The sequence below is a fragment of the Neoarius graeffei genome, chromosome 2 (genome assembly GCF_027579695.1).
Source record: "Neoarius graeffei isolate fNeoGra1 chromosome 2, fNeoGra1.pri, whole genome shotgun sequence".
NCBI lineage: Eukaryota > Metazoa > Chordata > Actinopteri > Siluriformes > Ariidae > Neoarius > Neoarius graeffei.
This window is the reverse complement of record NC_083570.1, coordinates 72,843,535-72,865,468: the sequence shown is the minus strand read 5'-3', so window position 1 is coordinate 72,865,468 and position 21,934 is coordinate 72,843,535. Positions and strand designations below refer to the sequence as shown.

At 41.3% G+C, this 21,934-nt stretch overlaps 1 protein-coding gene across 1 annotated transcript; it reads left to right on the top strand.

Moving 5' to 3' along the window:
- The first annotated feature begins 798 nt into the window (after positions 1 to 798).
- sigirr (single immunoglobulin and toll-interleukin 1 receptor (TIR) domain) lies at positions 799 to 21,615 on the top strand. The gene is made up of 9 exons (XM_060909505.1): positions 799 to 1,615; positions 14,763 to 14,973; positions 15,150 to 15,277; positions 16,274 to 16,414; positions 17,085 to 17,228; positions 17,587 to 17,689; positions 18,568 to 18,718; positions 20,142 to 20,319; positions 20,522 to 21,615. The coding sequence occupies exons 1-9, from the start codon at positions 1,426 to 1,428 to the stop codon at positions 20,686 to 20,688; spliced, it is 1,413 nt and encodes a 470-aa protein (XP_060765488.1). The 5' UTR covers positions 799 to 1,425; the 3' UTR covers positions 20,689 to 21,615.
- Positions 21,616 to 21,934: the final 319 nt, after the last annotated feature.

Sequence of the window (21,934 nt, the reverse complement as noted above, 5' to 3'; positions counted from 1 at the left end):
CCTTCTGTTGAGCACAAAAAGGTTAGACCTCTATTGGTATAGGGTATCTTTATTCACAAATATTACAATTCTCAATATTATTCTCAATAAAGACTTGATTTGAAATAAAAATAAAAATCCTCTATTTTTATTAATTTATTGAACAATTTAAACAAAGTATATTGACAACCTGGGTGGCACAGTGGTGTAGCGCTGTCGCCTCACAGTAAGAAGGTCCTGGGTTTGAACCCAGCGGCTGACGAGGGCCTTTCTGTGTGGAGTTTGCATGTTCTCCCCGTGTCTGTGTTGGTTTCCTCCGGGTGCTCCAGTTTCCCCCAAAGACATGCAGGTTAGGCTAATTGGTGGCTCTAAATTGACCGTAGTGAGTGTGAATGGGTGTTTGTGTCTGCGTGTCAGCCCTGTGATGACCTGGTGACTTGTCCAGGGTGTACCCTGCCTCTTGCCCATAGTCGGCTGGGATAGGCTCCAGCTTGCCTGCGACCCTGTAGAACAGGATAAAGCGGCTACAGATAATGGATGGATGGATATTGACAACCTCGTGGTGTAGTGGTTAGCACTGTCGCCTCACAGCAAGAAGGTCCTGGGTTTGAGCCCAGCGGCCGGCGAGGGCCTTTCTGTGTGGAGTTTGCATGTTCTTCTCGTGTCTGTGTGGGTTTCCCCCACAGTCCAAAGACATGCAGGTTAGGTTAACTGGTGACTCTAAATTGAGCGTAGGTGTGAATGTGAGTGTGAATGGTTGTCTGTGTCTATGTGTCAGCCCTGTGATGACCTGGCGACTTGTCCAGGGTGTACCCCGCCTTTCGCCCGTAGTCAGCTGGGATAGGCTCCAGCTTGCCTGCGACCCTGTAGAACAGGATAAGCGGCTACAGATAATGGATGGATGGATAGTTTTATTATCTAGTAAAATGTGTTTATTATACTGACTTTTCATGAACTTTTGTTGATTACTTTTAAATTATCTCTTCATTGTGTAATTTATTTTGTAAATGATTTAATGTTTGTGTGTATGGATATATGTTTTGGCGTTGTGCTTTGTTAACTGTGCTACTGCCTGTTTTGGCCAGGACGCACTTGGAAAATAGATTTTTAATCTCAATGAGTCCTTCCTGGTTAAAATAAGGTTAAATAAAAACCAACCAACCAAACAATGCTGTTTCCTTTCATTAGATGAAGTTAGAAATGTAGAGGTACATTGTGCTATAATGCTATAATATCTGGTTGAGATATTTGCAAAAGAGATACATATTTCAGTTCAGGAAAAACACCTAGTTTTCAGAACTATATAAAGTAGAAAATATCAGCAGGTTGTTGACCATGTGAACGGTTTTTCCAGGCTAACACACATATTGTAGTGTCACGTGACACAGTTCTACTTTTTTCCCCCTCTTCCACTGTGCAACCCGTGTGCCAGTCGTGTGTCAGTGTATGTGTGTGTGTGCTGTTATTCACTCACACACACACACACACACGCGCGCACACACCTGTTTTACATATTGGACTCAACTCCGACGAAGGTGGTCACTGTGGCTGATTTATGAAGGTATTAACAGCACGATGGGACACATGAGTCTCCTGATGTGTTTAATATGGATCCAGATAACGTTCATGATTGGAGGTGAGACCGACAATTTTCTTCTGTAGTGTTTGAATTGTTTTGTTTTGTTCTGTTTTGGTTTGGTTTCTTCTCCTTCGACGTCAGATGTGCACAATTTCCCTGAAGTGAAACTAAACCATGTTATTTTCTAGGTTAGTTTTATAGGCTGTAATAGTCTGACAAATCAAATCAGTTTAATAATCAGAACACTATTGAGTTTTTCAGGTCTGAGCATTAAGTAATATATTTGTATTCCCTCCACCCCCCAAAAAAAAATCACCCTGAACTTTGTACCTTTGTATCTGGAGAATGCCTAGTTAACGTTACTATAAATGGTTAATGAGTGATGAAGTTTATCAGTGTCTGCACAACAGCAAGCCTAGGAGTGCTAGCTAAGGTGTGTGATCATGACCTTAACCTGTATTTAATAAGACCAAATATATTTTGATTATACTGTATTTTGACCTTATTGCAGGTGTGATTTTTTTTTTATCCATCACACTACACACACTGCTATACTGTCTATTTATTGCAGCCACAGATCATCATGGGGCGGCACGGTGGTGTAGTGGTTAGCGCTGTCACCTCACAGCAAGAGGGTCCGGGTTCGAGCCCCGTGGCCGGCGAGGGCCTTTCTGTGCGGAGTTTGCATGTTCTCCCCGTGTCCGCGTAGGTTTCCTCCGGGTGCTCCGGTTTCCCCCACAGTCCAAAGACATGCAGGTTAGGTTAACTGGTGACTCTAAATTGACCGTAGGTGTGAATGTGAGTGTGAATGGTTGTCTGTGTCTATGTGTCAGCCCTGTGATGACCTGGCGACTTGTCCAGGTTGTACCCCGCCTTTCGCCCGTAGTCAGCTGGGATAGGCTCCAGCTTGCCTGCGACCCTGTAGAACAGGATAAAGCGGCTAGAGATAATGAGATGAGATGAGATGAGACAGATCATCATGGGGCGGCACGGTGGTGTAGTGGTTAGCATTGTTGCCTCACAGCAAGAAGGTTCTGGGTTTGAACCCAGTGGCTGACGAGGGACTTTCTGTGTGGAGTTTGCATGTTCTCTGCGTGGGTTTCCTCCAACAGTCCAAAGACATGCAGGTTAGGTTAATTGGTGGCTCTAAATTGACCGAGTGTGAATGGTTGTCAGCGTGGGTGACTTGTCCATGGTGTACCCTGCCTCTCGCCCATGGTGGGCTGGGATAGGCTCCAGCTTGCCCCCCGCGACCCTGCATGGGATAAGTGGTTACAGATAAAACAGGACCTGAACAGCTAGACTGTTAAGTCAAACCTGTTGTTGTCATCTGACACATTGTTATTGCTATTAGCAGAGGTGAAACCGTCAAATGGTGATGTAGCGAAGGCTGATTTGAACTAACTTTGCCACAACTTTGATGTTTCTATGTTAATTAAAATTTAAAAGACATAAGCATTGATTGCTGATGACTGATAAATTGTATGGTTTCCTTTTTATTCTCATTTCCCATCCTCCCTGCTCTCAGCCCTTGTTTTTTGAATAAATGTAAATGCGCACAGGCCTAGATTTGCATGGATTGTTAGTGGGCATACTTTTCATATTTTCAACGTTTAGTTCCTGGTTTAAATCTCTGAATGTGTAAGAGGCAATGACTATGCCTATGCTAGAGAAATGACATGTTTAGAGACAAATAGCTAACAGATCTCTTGTTGAATGTGATGTCATTAAAATCCAGGAGGAGCATAGACACCTGTCATGATGCCCATTTAGCAAACTGTAAAACTCATCACTGTTTGAACAGTGACCTGAGCCCTCTTTCAGGAAAATAGAAAGGAAAACCATTAGAAAGTCACTGAAGCACGTTCAGAGCATGTTAATAGTGCAAACACACTTCCCTATTCCCATTCCACTGATCCGTACTGCATTTGCTGTCATGTGATACAGCAACAACCTTCAAACTGGGTGATACCAAGTGGGCCACAGAAAAATGTCAGAAGTTGTATGTCTACACTCACCGGCCACTTTATTAGATACACCCATACGGGGCAGTCCTCTAATCAGCCAATCCCTTGACAGCGGCACAGTGCATAAAATCATGCAGATACAAATCAAGAGCTTCATTTAGTGTTCACTTCAAACATCAGAATGGGAAAAACTGTGATCTGTGTGACTTTCACTGTGGCATGGGTGTTGGTGCCAGATGGACAAAAAAAAAAACAACAAAAACATTGAGTGAGCGACAGTTCTGTGGGTGGAAATGTCTTGTTGATAAAAGAGGTCAGAGGAAAATGGCCAGATTGGTTTGAGCTGTCAGGAAGGATATAGTTAATTAAAGAGTTAATCAGTCTTACAACCATGGTGAGCATCTCAGCATGCAACAGCAGAAGAGCACAGCCAAGAACAGAAATCTTAGAATCAAGAACAAGTTCCTATTATGGTGGCTGGTGAGTGTTCGATAAAATGTAAAAAAGGGGTGCATGTTTAAAAATAGTTTTATCTAAAAACATTTAAATATGTCCTCATTTCAAGCTTATCCTACACTGACTTAATGAGTTTGCTCTAATGTCTTCAGCAGAGTGCCAGTTCTCTTGTACAGGTAGTCGTCGACTTACGACCTATGCGACTTACGACCGATCGACTTTACGACCGTCTGGTTATGACTGGCAAGTGTTTCCCAGCTGAGCTAGCTGAGCGTACGACAGTTTTCGCCCCAGCTCCCGGCACATGCGCAGTCTCTCTCGTGCTCCCTCGCGCACTCTGTCATACAGTTTCCGCCCCAGCTCCAGGCACATGCGCAGTCTCTCTCGTGCTCCCTCGTGCACTCCGTCATACAGTTTCCGCCCAAGCTCCCGGTTTATGAAACGAGCAAATCCTCCCGCCAGCCCGAGCGCTGCAACAGCTGATGATGACGTAGACGACCCACAGCCAAGCACCAGTGATGCCAGCGGTCACTAAGTTTTGTATTTTGCTATGTTTTACATTTGTATTTTGGTATGTTTCAAACTAAAATGTTTTCTATTTTTCACACCTGTATTTCGTATTTTTTGTTTTGCACATATTAAACGAATTGTACTGTACGCAGTGTAGTATGCAGTGTTTGACTTAAACCAAATAATGAGCCAAGGTAATGAAACAAGAAAATGTTGATAAAATAAGACTTTAAGATGATTACAATATCATTACACATCACAATATACTTACGTTCATTTAACATAGGCCGACTTACGACCAGATCGGTTTACGACCGGTCAGTCGTAACCAAACGCAGTCATAAGTCGACGACTACCTGTACTTGCAATTTGTAACTGCTGTGTAACAGTCAATACTGGACAGTATCGTTTAGACATTGCATAGGTTCAATTGCAGATTCGATTCAAAACCCTATTTTATGTAGACTTTTCTTCTTCTGCTTTAAAGTAATCATATATTATATACTAGACAATAGCAACACTATTTGACACACGACCCAGCACAAACACACATCCAGCCAGTGTCAGCACAACTTGAGCAAAATTACAAATCACAAAAGGTCTTAAGCAGGTTATTTGGAAAGACAAAGGCACAAAATCATTTTATTCACTGTTAATGCAAGTTCTTAAGAGTCTGCGTTTTTATAGCTTTAGACAAGGTGAAATATTTTTTTCAGACTATTTTAACTTGTCAGTGTAGTTGGTCATGGTGATGTGTGGCATGGTTTATGATAACAATAAAAAGTAGGCTGCATTCAGGTACAGTTAGACTTCAGTTAACATGGGACAGTTAAACTTGCAGCATTATTTATTTTCTGGCCTGATAAGTGAAAATCAAAACTTTTGTTACTAAACCTTTGCAGTAGAAGTGCTTAATAGAAATAACATGATTTAGTTCATGTGACATTGAATTCAGTTCAATTCAATTTTATTTGAAGAGAGCTTTTAACAGTGGACATTGTCACAAAGCAGCTTTACAGAAATATATAAATTCCAGATATAAATTTTACATATATGAATGTATGCATTTTCGCATAATTACATCATATAAGTGGGTGTGGCTAGAATCAAACAAGAAGCTTAAGGTAGAGTTTGAATTAAAAAAGGTTATAAAATTATCAAGACCACTGATGCATGCACGCACGCACACACACACACACACACACACATCTTGACTTGACTTGATTTGACACTACAGTTGTGGTCAGAAGTTTACATACAGTGACATGAATGTCATCTTGGATATGAATGTCATGGCAATATTTGGGCTTTCAGTAATTTCTTTGAACTGTTCTTTTTCTTGTGGCAGAATGTATAGCATACATCTTTAATTAAACAAACAAAACAAAACTAGAATTCGGTTCACAAGTTGTAATTTTCTTTGGGTTTTCTGAAATCAACATAGGGTCAAAATTATACATACAGCACACCTAATATTTGGGTAAAATGTCTCTTTGCAAGAATCACCTTGACCAAACATTTTTGTTTACCATGAACAAGCTTCTGGCAGAATTCTGGTTGGATATTTGATGACTCTTCATGGTAGAATTGGTAGAGTTCAATTCAATTAGTTTTTTTTTTCCTTGCCATGGACTTGACTTATAAGCACGGTCCATATAGTTTCAACAGGGTTGAAGTCAGGACTTGTTTTAAGCGTAATGTTTGCCTGCTTTATCCTCCACAACCAGCTCTGATGTGTGTTTGGGTTCATTGTCCTATTGTAACTCCCAAGTCCCAAGTCATGTTCAAGTTTCTGATGGTTTATGCTGAAGAATTCTGAGGTAGTCCTCCTCCTTCATTATTCCATCCACTTTGTGCAATGCACCAGTTCCACTGGCAGCAAAACAGCCCCAGAGCATGATAATCCTACCACCACCACCAGCTGGTACAGTGCCCCTCTGTACATGGTGGTCATTGTGGCCAAACAACTCAATCTTTGTCTCATCTGACCATACAGCTATCCTTCAGAAGGCTTTTTCCCCCTCTTCCCCCGCTTTTTCCCCCTGTGGTTATTTCTTGGATAGCAGCCTCTTAGTCCATGGTGATCTGAACTGTAGACAGTGATCCCTCAGCTTCCAGTTCATGGCAGGGCTGTGCCATGGTAAAGAGACATTTCGGAGTTGTGTATATCTGCGATCCTCTTTCTCAGATCTGCACTGAGCTCCTTGGACTTTCACATTTTACTGTGTGTTGGTCAATCCAATGAGTGCTGTAAATAAACCCTTTTTTTTCCTGATCACTAACAGGAAGTTAATAGACCTCAGCCTTTGCAAGATAAAAGACATTTTGGAAGTTTCAGCACCTCTGAATTAATAATCTAAGTGAGTGTATGTAAATTTTTGGCCCAGTATGTATAATTTTGACCCTATGTTGATTTCAGAAAACCCAAAGAAAATTAAAACTTGTGCACCAAATTCTAGTTTTTTTTAATCAAAGATGTATGCTGTACAATCATTCTGCCACAGAAAAAGAACAGTTCAAAGAAATGACTGAAATCTCAAATATTGCCATGACATTCATATCCAAGATGACATTCATGTCACTGTATGTAAACTTCTGACCACAACTGTGTGTGTGTGTGTGTGTGTGTATAGATATATATACACTGAACAAAAATATAAACGCAGCACCTAAAGATTTTATTTATTTTGTACATCCGATACTGATTTTTTTTTCTGCCCACATCAAATGATAGTATAGCATACCAGTAAACATTTTTTGAAAAAAAAAAAATGTCCCTCTACTCAAGTTCTGAGCAGTGCCCAGACTTGAGATAATCCATGATCCAGTCGGGTGTGACCATTGCAGACAAAAATTTCACTGAGTAATGCATGTCATGACCATCCTTTATGTGGGGCCAATAAAAGCCCACCCTAAAATGACAAAAATGTTCAAATGTCAAGATGCCACAGATGACCAGAATCAACCGGGAACGAGCCATTGGCATGCTGCAGGCTGGAATGTCCATCAGAGCTGTAGGGCGTCAATTGGGGGTGCATAATTCCACGATAGTCCGCCTCCGACTACGATTTCAGCAGCATGGCACCACAGACAACATGCCACATGCACGCAGGCCACGTGTCACCACTCTAGCACAAGACCGGCATATCCGTCTGACCCACCTGCGTGATCGGTGCCGGACTGCAACACGGACCACAGATGAGACCATGGGGAGACACAATCGCAGGGTCAGCAGTCAAACTGTCAGAAACCGACTCAGAGAAGCTGGCCTCCATGCACGTAGACCTCATCGAGGATTGGACCTGACTGCTGGGCGACGACGTTCTCGTCTGGACTGGGCTCGGGCACATAGAAAATAAAAATGAAAATGAATTTCTATCTGAACATTTGTATTTCATAAAATATGGACCGCTGCGTTTATATTTTTGTTCAGTGTATATATAGGCAGTGGTCAGACAAGGTACAAACAGGATCTCATAGGCAAAGATAATAAGCGGTAATCAAAGAACTGGGTCAGTAACCAAATAAACAGCACAGATTAAAAAAGGCTTGGTAAGGTCAGGTATGAGAACACTGAGTGTCTACTTCACAAAGTCCTTGTGAGAGTGCTTATATTCAGAGCGGCGATGAGGCTGTGATCAGGAACAGGTGTGTGATAATCAGTATTCTAGAGCTTGACAGTGGTGAGGTGCAGGATGGTTGTTGTAGTCTGCGGCGGCCATGTTTGAAAGACGCTTCGAACTCTGAGCAGGTGCAGATGTGACATGTTCACTGAAGGTGAAAGTAAAAGACTATACCAATGAAAACACATGTACCAAATTCCCAAACTTGTTATCCCAAATTATCAAATATGTAATTAAAAATGGTTTTCACTCAATTTTTTTCAAAATGGTAAGCCAGGCGGCTTTAGAACATGATATAAACATTTTCCTCAACATGCAGTCAACACCTTGAGGATTTCAGAAATATTATGCATCGAGTAACATACACTGCTATTTTGGTTTATTCATGGCAAGAAGGCTAAGACAATTGGAAATTCAGAAACTGTCCCAATGTAACTGTATTCACTCCAGTTTGTGCTGCTTTACTCATGGGAAGAACGTTGTATGCAGGGAATTTTTCATATGTGGAGTGTGGAGGTTTAATACACTTTAGCCACCAGGAGGAGGGCTCTGACTTACCTAACTGATATACAGTGTTGCAACAACATTACACACAATGTTGTTCAAATAGTGGCTGACATGCCACCATATCTGGGTATTTAGTAAGGAATTATGTGATTTAGGATGCAGCATAAGTATTCAAGATTATCAAAATGTAATTACCTGATCCTATTATTGTAAATTCCACAATATTACAGTTATGACAATAAAAACTTTATTGTGCATCAATGAGTTACCAAGCGGGGCGGCACGGTGGTGTAGTGGTTAGCGCTGTCGCCTCACAGCAAAAAGGTCCGGGTTCGAGCCCCGTGGCCGGCGAGGGCCTTTCTGTGTGGAGTTTGCATGTTCTCCCCGTGTCCGCGTGGGTTTCCTCCGGGTGCTCCGGTTTCCCCCACAGTCCAAAGACATGCAGGTTAGGTTAACTGGTGACTCTAAATTGACCGTAGGTGTGAATGTGAGTGTGAATGGTTGTCTGTGTCTATGTGTCAGCCCTGTGATGACCTGGCGACTTGTCCAGGGTGTACCCCGCCTTTCGCCCATAGTCAGCTGGGATAGGCTCCAGCTTGCCTGCGACCCTGTAGAACAGGATAAAGCGGCTAGAGATAATGAGATGAGATGAGTTACCAAGCACTAGGAGAAAGATTTAGGCTAATGTAAGCAAAAGACTGACCAGTCAAGCTTGTTCTCATCCACTATAGCCAAGTCTGCAAAAATACAGAAAAATACCCCAAACAAAGCAATATCGACCATAGTTTTTGAGAAAAAAAAACACAGAAAAGAGGATAACAAAGCAGTGAATGGATTAACCTTATGTAAAATAAGCAGATGCAAACACAACAGGGTTAACTAGCTTGGTGGCTCCAACAAGTTCGCCGAGGGACTGAAGATGAGTCATTCTCAGAATATGGTGACAATATGGTCCCTTCACTCATTAGTCATGAAGATTTCAAGAAGCCCTATATAAGAGACATTGCTGTATAACATTCATAAACAATGAAAACAGTTAGACTCTTTATTATTGTGTACCACGACCCCAAATTTTTCTTTGAAACTGCCAAGTGCGGGAAAAATAGGTTGTCTGTAAAGCCAGTTGCACTATTTTAGAGCCTTTTTCACTGAGATTTAAAAAGTCAGAGACAGAACATGTGCATGAGGTCTATCAAATATGGAAATTAATAGAATAAAATACATTTTCAATAATGAGGTTTTGTTGAAAAGAATTATTTCTTGATGAGGGATTTGTTTTTATCTGAATAAATTTATTTTAATTAAATGTTGCATTTTTCTCATTTTTTTCAGTGTGAGATGAAGCTACTTCACCAAAGGGTGGATTTTTTTTCCTAATCCTTTTTACTAATCTTTACAAGGGGTGCCAATAATCGTGGAGGGCACTGTATATGTATGTATGTATATGTAATGGTTGCAGTAATAAGTGCTGTACAGAAAGTACCGTATCCAGAGAAACAGGACATTTTGGACAGAAGTCCTTCATTTTTAGAAGAAGAATAAGCCATCATTTATTACAGGTACACTCAAGCACAGAGAAATTCCTCCTCTGCATTTAACCCATCTGAAGTACTGAACACATGCATGCACACACCCAGAGCAGTGGGCAGCTATGCTACAGCACCCGGGGAACAGTCGGGAGTTAGGGGCCTTGCTCAAGGGCACTTCAGCCATGATACAGAGGAAGGGGAAAGTGCTTTTCATTCACTCCACTTCCCTCACTCATTTTTCATTTTTCTCAGCAATCGAACCAGCGACCCTTTGGGCCCAAGGCTGCTTCTATAACCTTCAGGCCATGGCTGCCCCCATGTTTAACCCATATTTAGTGAAACCAATAAATATATGGGGTGGCACGGTGGTGTAGTGGTTAGCGCTGTCGCCTCACAGCAAGAAGGTCCGGGTTCGAGCCCCGTGGCCGGCGAGGGCCTTTCTGTGTGGAGTTTGCATGTTCTCCCCGTGTCCGCGTGGGTTTCCTCCGGGTGCTCCGGTTTCCCCCACAGTCCAAAGACATGCAGGTTAGGTTAACTGGTGACTCTAAATTGACCGTAGGTGTGAATGTGAGTGTGAATGGTTGTCTGTGTCTATGTGTCAGCCCTGCGATGACCTGGTGACTTGTCCAGGGTGTACCCCGCCTTTCGCCCGTAGTCGGCTGGGATAGGCTCCAGCTTGCCTGCGACCCTGTAGAACAGGATAAAGCGGCTACAGATAATGAGACGGGGAGAATAAATATATGGTTTGTATATATTAAAATATATGTCACGAATAATGTTTTGTGTCCTTCAGCTTCAGAAACACTTGAGCTGGTGAAGTACTTTATTCAAATGTCCTTTTTCTCTGGAAACTTTGTGCATTTTATAATACATTTATTTATGTTTTAATAATCTAGATTCTATTTAGTTCTATTAATAAATTAGTAATACTATTAGTAATAATAGTATAGTATAGTATAGTATAGTATAGTATAGTATAGTATAGTATAGTATAGTATAGTATAGTATAGTAATAGTTCACAGTGTAACTTGGGCCAGAATGGGGCACACTACTGAAACTGATGGGAGATCTGGGAGAGAGGTGATGATTACCAGCCTCACCTGTTTAGAAGAACAAGGCTTCACTTTGTTCTGCTGAGATAACCCAGTCCGGCCTGACTAATAAAGACCTCATTGTTTTCATCTGTATATGAACCTGGAAATTGGTATGTGTTCCTCTACCATATAAGCTACACCTGTCACAGGGTGAAAGATTTAACTAATAGTTATTTACATGAAAAGCAAATTATAGACTTAAAGCTACAGTAGGTAATCCATATAAAAACAACTTTATGTCATATTTGCTTAAACTGTCACTATGTTCTAGCAGTAGTTTATGAGACAGATAATCTCACAAAAAAAAAAATCAGGCTCCTGCTCCTTTTACCATTTTCAAGAATCCACCACACCCAAATCAAAACAACCAGTCGGAGCCAGAAGGAGTGTGGACATGTGCTCATGGACATGTGGTGGGCAGCCCCTCTCCCCAGCGCATGCTCTCACTCGTGAACACCTGAAAAGATTCAAAACTGATGCAGAATTAGCCACATTTCTGCTTGATAGGTAATTCCCCCTGCTCAATTTATGTTGGATTTGATTTTCGGAAAAAAAAAAAAAGAACTACAAAGTCATGGTTACAGTAACACGCCATAGCACATATCTCATGTTACTGTGATGGTGTAGTCATGCTAATGTTAGCTTGTTTCCATGCTGAGGCTTCTGGGTAGCATTGCTTTATTTGAAAGTTGCTGAGAATATCTTTGTGAAGTGCCCAGACAGTCATATCAGTTTGGTGTTTGTCCTGATATTTGTGTACCTGTGCTGTCATAGCTAAATATTTTCATAAGTGGTTTATGGCTTATTTAGCATTCTTCACAAAAATTTCTGTTATCAAACAACTTCAGTTGCCGTGGTTACTAGCCTGTACCTGCATAGCAGCCTCCTCTGTGGGGAGGGGCTTTGGGGGCAGCACTGGAGCACAGCAGAGAGGAAGGGGAGGGACCTGGAAGTTGTATTCTTTCACATTTTCAAGCAGAGTCCAGTCTCTTCTCAATCTTACAGACTGCAGTTTTAACTATATGAAATTGGCTGATAAATGTGTCCTCTGTAAGATTTAAATTGAGGCATACAAGATTTATTTTCTGCCATCGGAATCTGCCCATAGTCTAAGTAAAATAAAAAGATATATTACCCCCCTCCCCATATTTGGTCATCTGCCAATTCCCACCAACCAGTCAGCAATTCTCCCCAATCAACTACCAATTACAGCACTGCAAAACCTGATAAGGTCACTGAGCTCAAAAATTTTATTGAAACTGATTACGTAAAAATTTTTGAGGTAAGTAACTTAAATTTTTTAAGGTAAGATTTCTTAAATATTACACTATAGTTACACTTAATTGTAATTTTTAAGAAATCTTACCTTAAAAAATTTAAGTTACTTACCTCAAATTTTTACGTAATCGGTTTCAATAAAATTTTTGAGCTCAGTGACCTTATCGGGTTTTGCAGTGAGTGTGTGATGGCTAACACACACTTCATCTGAGACACATTACCAGCCAGCCACATCTTTTCAAACTGCTGGGCAGTATTGAGGTATTTCACCCACGTGACCAAGTCACGTGATGCAGCCATTTTGGACGGCACGCTTAAGTCCTTCAGTGCAAGGCAGTATGAGATGGTGGAGACCTTTGCACATTTTAACAAGAAAGTAAGCTGTGATTCGTGTTAAATTGGATCTGTCTTTTATCACAAACACTGTACCCAGCCTTGGTATGGAGCAAAGGTTGTCGACAGAAGTCAACAGTTTGATGAAGGATGACCCCAGCAGTTTGAAACGGTACAAGGTAGGCCATGTTCACAACACTGTCTTGTTACTCGGGGGATCAGAGATCCCCTGAAACAGACAGGAGATCCTTTGAAAACATGATTTGGGAGATGTTGGGGGGTCTCTAAAATATTGGCAAAATGATGTTTATTGACATAGCAATCGTGTGTAACGGGAAGCATTTGCATATCCGAAGTGTTGTGTTTACATGACAACGACTGCTGCTGCCAGGTTGGTTGTTGAGTAGCCTGACTGTTTTTTTTTTTTCTTGCGTGTGGTATCATTGTTGACACGAGGTTGTTTTTTGAACATGCCAATGCGGACATGATTTCCCCTGATGAGTTATGACTTCAGATGCGATGCGTGTGTGGAGGTGTGGAGTCCGCGTGATGTGTGCGTAAGATAGGCTTCTCATGTGTTTGGAGATCCGCGCTCTTTTTTTTTCTCTTTACTTAATTTCCCTGTTTATTTCTGTGTCCCGTTTCTTTCTAGCCTCTGTTATTGCGTTTTATGTCTGATGTCTGCGACATGCAACCCTAGACAAATTAACACTGCCTTGTTTCACTGCTCAGATGGGTTAACAAACACTGACCCATTTACTTTTTGCTATATATTTTATCAAAATTGCGTTAACTGATAAACTAACCTGAAATGAAATGATCACTGCAAAGTCTGGAGTATTCTGTTGGCTCCCAATCCTGTCTTTTCACAGCTGTAATCCCTCTTGTCTGGGTCAGTAGTAAACCGCCGGTAAAAGGAGCGTCCTGCACGCTGTCCCTGTCTGTTGTGGCAGCCCACAGCACAACAAGCAAACACCATGGTTATTTATAGAGTGCTTACTGACAAATTAATCTATTCTAAGTGTCTGTAACACGTTTTTTTTCAAGCTGGTTCTCCCTCTCTGTCTGCAGCGTTAGTATGTAGCTTGACGTTCAAAATGGTGGACACCGGGGCGTCATGTGACCCTGTGACGTCAGGTGAAATACCTCAATAATACATAGAGGAAGACACTAACTGCCCTCTTCCGCATACATGAGCTCGCAGACTTCCACGACTGGCTGGTGTCACTAGTATGCCATCCCTCTAACCAGAGAGCACGAGTAATTTTGCCCAGTTGGGTCATTGCTAAAGCTAACTATGGCTTGCCGGATGAATACATTTCTGTTGCACCACTTGAGAACACGGTGGCACTTGAGAACACGGCGGCACGGTGGTGTAGTGGTTAGCACTGTTGCCTCACAGCAAGAAGGTTCTGGGTTTGAGCCCAGTGGCTGATGGGGGCCTTTCTGTGTGGAGTTTGCATGTTCTCCCCATGTCTGTGTGGGTTTCCTCCGGATGCTCCAGTTTCCCCCACAGTCCAAAGACATGCAGGTTAGGTTAACTGGTGGCTCTAAATTGACCGTAGGTGTGAATGTGAGTGTGAATGGTTGTTTGTCTCTATGTGTCAGCCCTGCAATGACCTGACAAATTGTCCAGGGTGTACCCCGCCTCTCACCCATAGTCAGCTGGAATAGGCTCCAGCTTTCCTGCGACCCTACACAGGATAAGTGGCTACAGATAATGGATGGATGGATGGATGGATGGATAGTGCCACATATTTCATGTCAATACCTGTCAATACACATTTCTGTTCATGTGAGGAATTTCTGTCATTTATTTTATGCTTGTCAGTTATATAGTAGTATATTCTACTTTCCTCTTTATGTACTGTGTTCTTACTACATATGTACGGTTCTTCACATACAGAGCCTCTTTGTAGCAGAACCCTGCAATTTGTGCCTAGCAGCACTGAGACAGATGTGAGGGGAGGCCTTGGCTCTAGTATTGAACTGAACTGCACAGTTCTGATAAACTACAGCAACAACAGTGAGTCTGAATGTAAGGCCCATCTGCATTGGAGCAAAGATGGAGAACCTCTCCCTAGCCCTGGTTCCTTCACCCAGAACACCTCCCAGTGGTGAGTGCCACATGTAAGAAATACTGTCCCAGAAATTAATAGAATGTACTTGCATATTTTTCTTTTTTCAGGTATTCACCACATGCATGCTTAAAATATGCTGCTATGAAATGCACTCATGAATGGAATCGATGCACGGTGCATCTTGAAAATGACCTTTATCATGCCTATTTCAGGTTTACAGATGAAGACCACCTGATGGTGAGCAGTGTTCTGACTGTGAGCCTGAAGGAAGAGTCAGATTTTGGTCACTACTCGTGTGAAATATGGAACAGTACAACAACCTTCAGGCTTCGAAGCTCCAGTAAGATCTCCTGTACCTATATCAATCATGATGGACCAAGACAGATGATGATAATTAACAATTATTCCATGAAATCAAGTTGTACCTGAGCTGATAGCTGATGAGGCCTGTAGCGCCGAGTTGGCTATAAGCCATGTATGACGAGATTGAGATTTATTATATCTACATTCACTGGATTTTGAGAAACAGAGCATTTTTATTTTTTGCAAAATCGATAAATAAAAACTTTATACAATAAAAACTTTATACAAGACAACTGACAAAATAATTTCCGCTTAGGCAAATTTCTTAAAAACCTATCTATGGCTGTGTGAATTGACTTTAGTGTTGTTGTTTTTTTGTAGAAAGTGCCGTCTTGCTGTCGTGCCAAAGTATAGAATAGCTTTAGACATGTATTTAGTTCTTCCTTGGACATTTCAGTTGTGTAAATTTCAAACTTCTTTGAGCTTTTGAACCAGTCTAAAAAAAGTCAACAAATTTTAATGCTTAAAGATTAAAAAATGTAAACAAACTGGCGAAATGACAGTAACAATTTGTGAAAAATGCTCTAATAATAATTCTTGAAAAATACAAAAAGATACGCTCTTACCATCAAATACTTTCATTCCATATTTTTTGTTGCTTTTTTAAAATATTTTTTAGGGTTTTGTTTTCAAGTAGTTTTTATTTCGTCCTCGGTTGGTTCAGTAACACGCGTCGCCATTTTGTTTTTCTCTACTCACAGTATATGAGCTGATAGCCTAGCAGTAGAGTAGCCAATCAGAGCGCATGATTGCCCATATCCAGTGAATGTGGATAGAATAATGACTGTTATACTTGTGAACGATACACACAGCTTGTTTCAAATGTTTACGTGTATTACAAAGAACTGTATATTTCATTATTGATCTTTTTTATTCACTTTATCACAGTCTGTGTAGCATTTAACCCATTTCCAAGTGACTAGTATATATGCAAACATGTAATAATGACGACTCTTTTTTCCTTTTATCCCAGTCTTCCCCAGTCACACAAGGGCAGTGTTGGCATCCCTGGTTTTGTTCATAATGTTAGTCTTGGGTGCTGTAGTGTATTCAAAATGCCACCTCAACTTCAAACTCTGGTATAAAAACTCATATGGTGATTATGAAATCAATGGTAAGCCTGCACTAAGCTACTGTATGCATTTGTAAATATATTTAATATTTATTCCATGAAATCGAGTCGTACATGAGCTGATAGCCGATGAGGCATGCCGTGCCAAGTTGGCTATAAGCCATGTACGATGAGATTGAGTGGAATAACTGTTTTATTCTATCCACATTCACTGGATTTTGAGAAACAGAGCATTTTTATTGTTATCTTCTGCTAATTCAATAAATAAAAACTTTATACAAAACATCTGACAAAATAATTTCCGCCTAGAATGTAAACAAACCCGGCAAAATGACAGTAGCAATTTGTGAAAAATGCTATAAAAAGAATTCTTGAAAAATAAAAAAAGATATGTTCTTACCATCAAATACTTTGATCGCATATTTTGTTGCTTTTTTTGTATTTTTTGGGGTTTTGTTTTGAGTAGTTTTTATTTCATCCTCGGTTGGTTCAGCAACACGCACCGCCATTTTGTTTTTCTCTACTCACGGTATATGAGCTGATATCCTGGTAGTAGAATAGCCAATCAGAGCGCGTGATTGCTCATATCTAGTGAATGTGGATAGAATAAACAGTGATACCACTTTTTTGTTTTCTTTCGGGTCAAAGGATGCATTTCTTGTGTAATCTTCAGTGCGTCATTGATCATGATTTACATTTTTTTCTCACTCAGATGGCAAAATTTATGATGCCTACATTTCTTACATAAATGATAAGAATGACCAGAAGTTTGTAAATTTTATTCTGAAACCTCACCTGGAGAATAAGTATGGGCACAAATTACTCCTTAACAACACAAACATCCTCCCTGGAGCAGGTATGTCCCTCAGACATGTAATAACAGAATAACTTTCTGTCCTCTGCAATGTCAGTCAGGCAGATTGATTTAAATTTACATTATGTTGCATTTGTATGTTTTGATTTTTTTCATGCTATTTTTGCTATTATAGCAGTAAAAGGATATAAGTTACACTGTGCATATAAGTTATACAGTACATAATATTGTCAATATTACTTTGTTAGAAGGCAGTTACAGTTTTTCTTTTTCAAGGAATTTCATACTTTTTAATAGTCCCATACCTGAGCAGATTACTTCAGAGTTGTTGTTTTTTTTTCTTATACTTTTTCATTTTGCTCAGCTCCTGAAAGCTAGTGTATGTGGGTTGTGTCCTCAGAGCCATCTGCAGAGTTGGTTATGAACATTAGTCGCTGCCGGCGGCTCATCGTCGTGCTATCAGAGGCCTATCTACAGCAGGAGTGGTGCATTACCAACTTCAGGTACAAATGGATGCCTTCTGCTGGGACAAGTTCATAAGTTCTAATAATTGAAACTAGATAAAACTCGATGCCAACGGTGTTGATGGGGATGCCTCCGCCCGGTAGACCACACGCCCTATTAAGTTCTGATTTGGGGATGGACATTTGACCTCACAGTAATCTTGACCTGGTGAAATTACTTGTATTAGCCTTGGAGATATTGTGTTCACAAGGTTTTCGGACAGACATTTGACCTCACAGTGACCTTGAGCTTAGACCGTTTGATCTCAAAATCTAATCAGTTCATCTTTGTCCCCAAATGCACAAATGATGAAAGTTTGGTGAAATTCCTTTCATTTGCCTTGGAGATATTGTGTTCACAAGGTTTTTGGACAGACAGTTGACCTCACAGTGACCTTGACCTTAGACCTTTTGATCTCAAAATCTAATCAGTTCATGTTTGTCCCAAAGCGCACAAATGGTGAAAGTTTGGTGAAATTCCTTTCATTAGCCTTTGAGATATCGTGTTCACAAGGTTTTGGGACGGACGCACGCACGGACTGACTGACGGACAACCCGAAAACATAATGCTTCCTGCACCTTACGGTGGCGGAGGCATAAAAAATGTCTGGTTCTTATAAAATATTTAAATTATGGTTGTCAACAAAATCATATAGAGAATTTGACTTGTGTTAAATGTGGAAGAGAAGCCTGGCCTGAGTTTCCCAAAAGCACCACAGCACAAAGATCATCGTTAAATGGTAGAGTGAGCAGCACAATGAACACTTTCTCTCCTAGTTAAGATGCTCTTAGCATTAAGAAGCTTTGGGGAAACCCATCCCTGATTAGTCTCAGTTGGGCTAGCTATCCAGTTCTAAGGGGTTTTGGTCTGCTTTTAGACAGGGCTTATTTCACCTGTTGGAGCTGACTCAGAAGCCCATCTTCATCATCTTTCAGTCTCAGCAGAAGCATGTGAGTGTAGACGTCATCCAGCAACTACAGGATCACCAGGCACGAATCACGACTCTCATCTGGGGAGCACAGTCCATTGTGAGCTCTCCAACATTACACACACCAATTTCGTGTGTATATAAACAAATATATATGCCATTTTTTCTATATAATCTTTATTATCAAACTAATCTGATCATTTATCTGAAGCAGTGGTTCTCAAATTGGGAGCCAATATAGGGGCCACATAAACATCTCAGAAATTGTATCTCTACTTTTTGATTTTTACTCTAAAATTTTGGCACATGTTTAAAAATAGGGCGGCACGGTGGTGCAGTGGTTAGCGCTGTCGCCTCACAGCAAGAAGGTCCTGGGTTCGAGCCCCGGGGCCGGCGAGGGCCTTTCTGTGCGGAGTTTGCATGTTCTCCCCGTGTCCGCGTGGGTTTCCTCCGGGTGCTCCGGTTTCCCCCACAGTCCAAAGACATGCAGGTTAGGTTAACTGGTGACTCTAAATTGACCGTAGGTGTGAATGTGAGTGTGAATGGTTGTCTGTGTCTATGTGTCAGCCCTGTGATGACCTGGCGACTTGTCCAGGGTGTACCCCGCCTTTCGCCCGTAGTCAGCTGGGATAGGCTCCAGCTTGCCTGCGACCCTGTAGAAGGATAAAGCGGCTAGAGATAATGAGATGAGATGTTTAAAAATAGTGGATCTTGTTGTTATTAATATGTACCAATCAGCCACAGTTCATGGCCATCCTGTGCCCTGAAGGTATGAGTTGTAATATTTTCAAAACAGCACCACGTCTTGTATTTGCAGGCCAGCAATAACTGTGAAATTCGGGGTGGTAGGGGGTTGCAGTGACACTACCTACAAAAGCGGGCCTTACACTAATAAGGTTTGAAGCCCTCTTGTCTAAAATATTGGGCTGGTCAGAGTGCTCCAGATATATTATGCCGACAAATACGCATACATGAATTTAATACGGATAAATACATTTATTAGGGGGGCGGCACGGTGGTGTAGTGGTTAGCGCTGTCGCCTCACAGCAAGAAGGTCCTGGGTTCGAGCCCCGGGGCTGGCGAGGGCCTTTCTGTGTGGAGTTTGCATGTTCTCCCCGTGTCCGCGTGGGTTTCCTCCGGGTGCTCCGGTTTCCCCCACAGTCCAAAGACATGCAGGTTAGGTTAACTGGTGACTCTAAATTGACCGTAGGTGTGAATGTGAGTGTGAATGGTTGTCTGTGTCTATGTGTCAGCCCTGTGATGACCTGGCGACTTGTCCAGGGTGTACCCCGCCTTTCACCTGTAGTCAGCTGGGATAGGCTCCAGCTTGCCTGCAACCCTGTAGAAGGATAAAGCGGCTACAGATGATGAGATGAGATGAGATGACATTTATTAGGGATAAATAAAGTTTTTATTTTTCTGTAAACCTGCTTTGTGACAATCTCTGTTGTTAAAAGTGCTATACAAATAAACTGACAAACTGACAGCATATATATCTATGACACACCATTTCTCAATCTCAGACCCCATCATCTGGATTTTGGAAGGTACTCGCCTTGGCCATGCCCCGTAAAGTGGTGTTCCACAGTCAGCTGCCTGGAGATCCTCAGATTCTGCTCCAGGGGGATAGAGACCCCATGCTCACAATGCAGCCAGACTACCTGGACTGCAGACCTGATCCAGACCCTGAAGGAGATCTGGGTAAGAACACGAGTGCTTGTTCATCTGCAGCTTGCTCAAAATATTCCAGTTTATCTTGGTACTATACCTCCCTGATATGCTACATATTATATAACAGTATCTTATAGTTTTCTTACATATAACTAGACTTAAAAAGCATTTTGTAACATTTCTCTATGTTCTGGAATCGCATATAATGTCAATCCACTACTCTGATCTGTAGGCTTACGGTTCCCCGTCTATAAAGCAATGTCCCGGGATCATGTTCTCCCACCAACTTCTGATCCAGTGTCTGAAGCCAAAACCCCTGAGATCGATGTGTCTGACCTAGGCTCCAGGAACTACGCTGCCCGAACAGATTTTTACTGCCTGGTTACTGATGATATTTGAACCTGGAACCCCTGCACCTTGTTTCTCTTTCACACCAATTAGTTCAGAGCAGAACAGAAGCTCTAGCCTATTTCAGTGGCCACTCTTTTTTGTGTTTCAAAAAATGTATGTGTGTTAGGAAACTGCATTTGACCAGATTAGAGCAGCACAAGTCATTTACAAGGACTTGAGTTGAACTAATGTCTGCACAGAGCATCCAAGTCATTGGTCTTTAAAAAGTGCTATATTAAAAATTACATTTATTGGCTGGTTAAGCTGTTAATTTTGTGAGGTTATAGTTCAAGTAAAGTACTATTGTATCGTTTTTGGGGTTTTTTTTGCCTTTACCTGTCTTTTAGTTTCAGCACAGAAGTGTTGAAGTGCACCATATTGCTAACATTTCATATTAGTTGATGTATATAGCTTTTATATTTGTACATACTTACATTACGTTAATGGCATTTAGCAGACACTCTTATCCAGAACGACGTTCAACATACCCAGGGCAGTCTGGGGAGCAGCTGGGGGTTAGGTACCTTGCTCAAGGGCACTTCAGCCATTCCTGCTGGTCCAGGGACTTGAACTAGCAACCTTTTGTTCCCAAACCTGCTTCTCTAACCATTAGGCCATGACTCCCTCCCCATTTAATACTTCAGTTAAATGTTTCCAAATAAATTAATTTTGTTGGCTGTGCACTGTGAAAGGGGATTTCAGGTTCTGCTTGGTTAGCCTGCATGGCACACTATAGCAAGACACCAGATCCTTAAAGGTCAACCACAGCCACATTAATTTGCATATTCTGTTTTCAGAGCCAATTATAGAAGTGTGTGCTGGGCTTCATTTGAATTATATTTACATTTTTGACTCTGTGAGCCTGTACGTTCCTGTGTTTGGTCATGTGCAGTGCATACAGTAATCAACTAAATCTTTTTGAACAAATCATTAAAGTGTACTGAGTACTGGATCACTGTTCCATTCTTTTGTCCATCTCACAAATGTGTATGTATTTTCTGCCTCAGATGATGAGGCAAATGATGAAAAGACATTTTCACACATTTCAGCCTGAAGATGGCAGCACCGGAAAGCACTGGAAATGAATTCTGCAATCCATGAATATTATCAATATTTATACCAATGCTAATACCAATACAATTCAATTCAATATAATGCTGAAATGAACTTAGAATACCACAGTGTCTGGCATATTATATCCAAACTTCTCACTGTCAGAATACAACCACAGCCAGAAAATTGCTATGGCCATGCT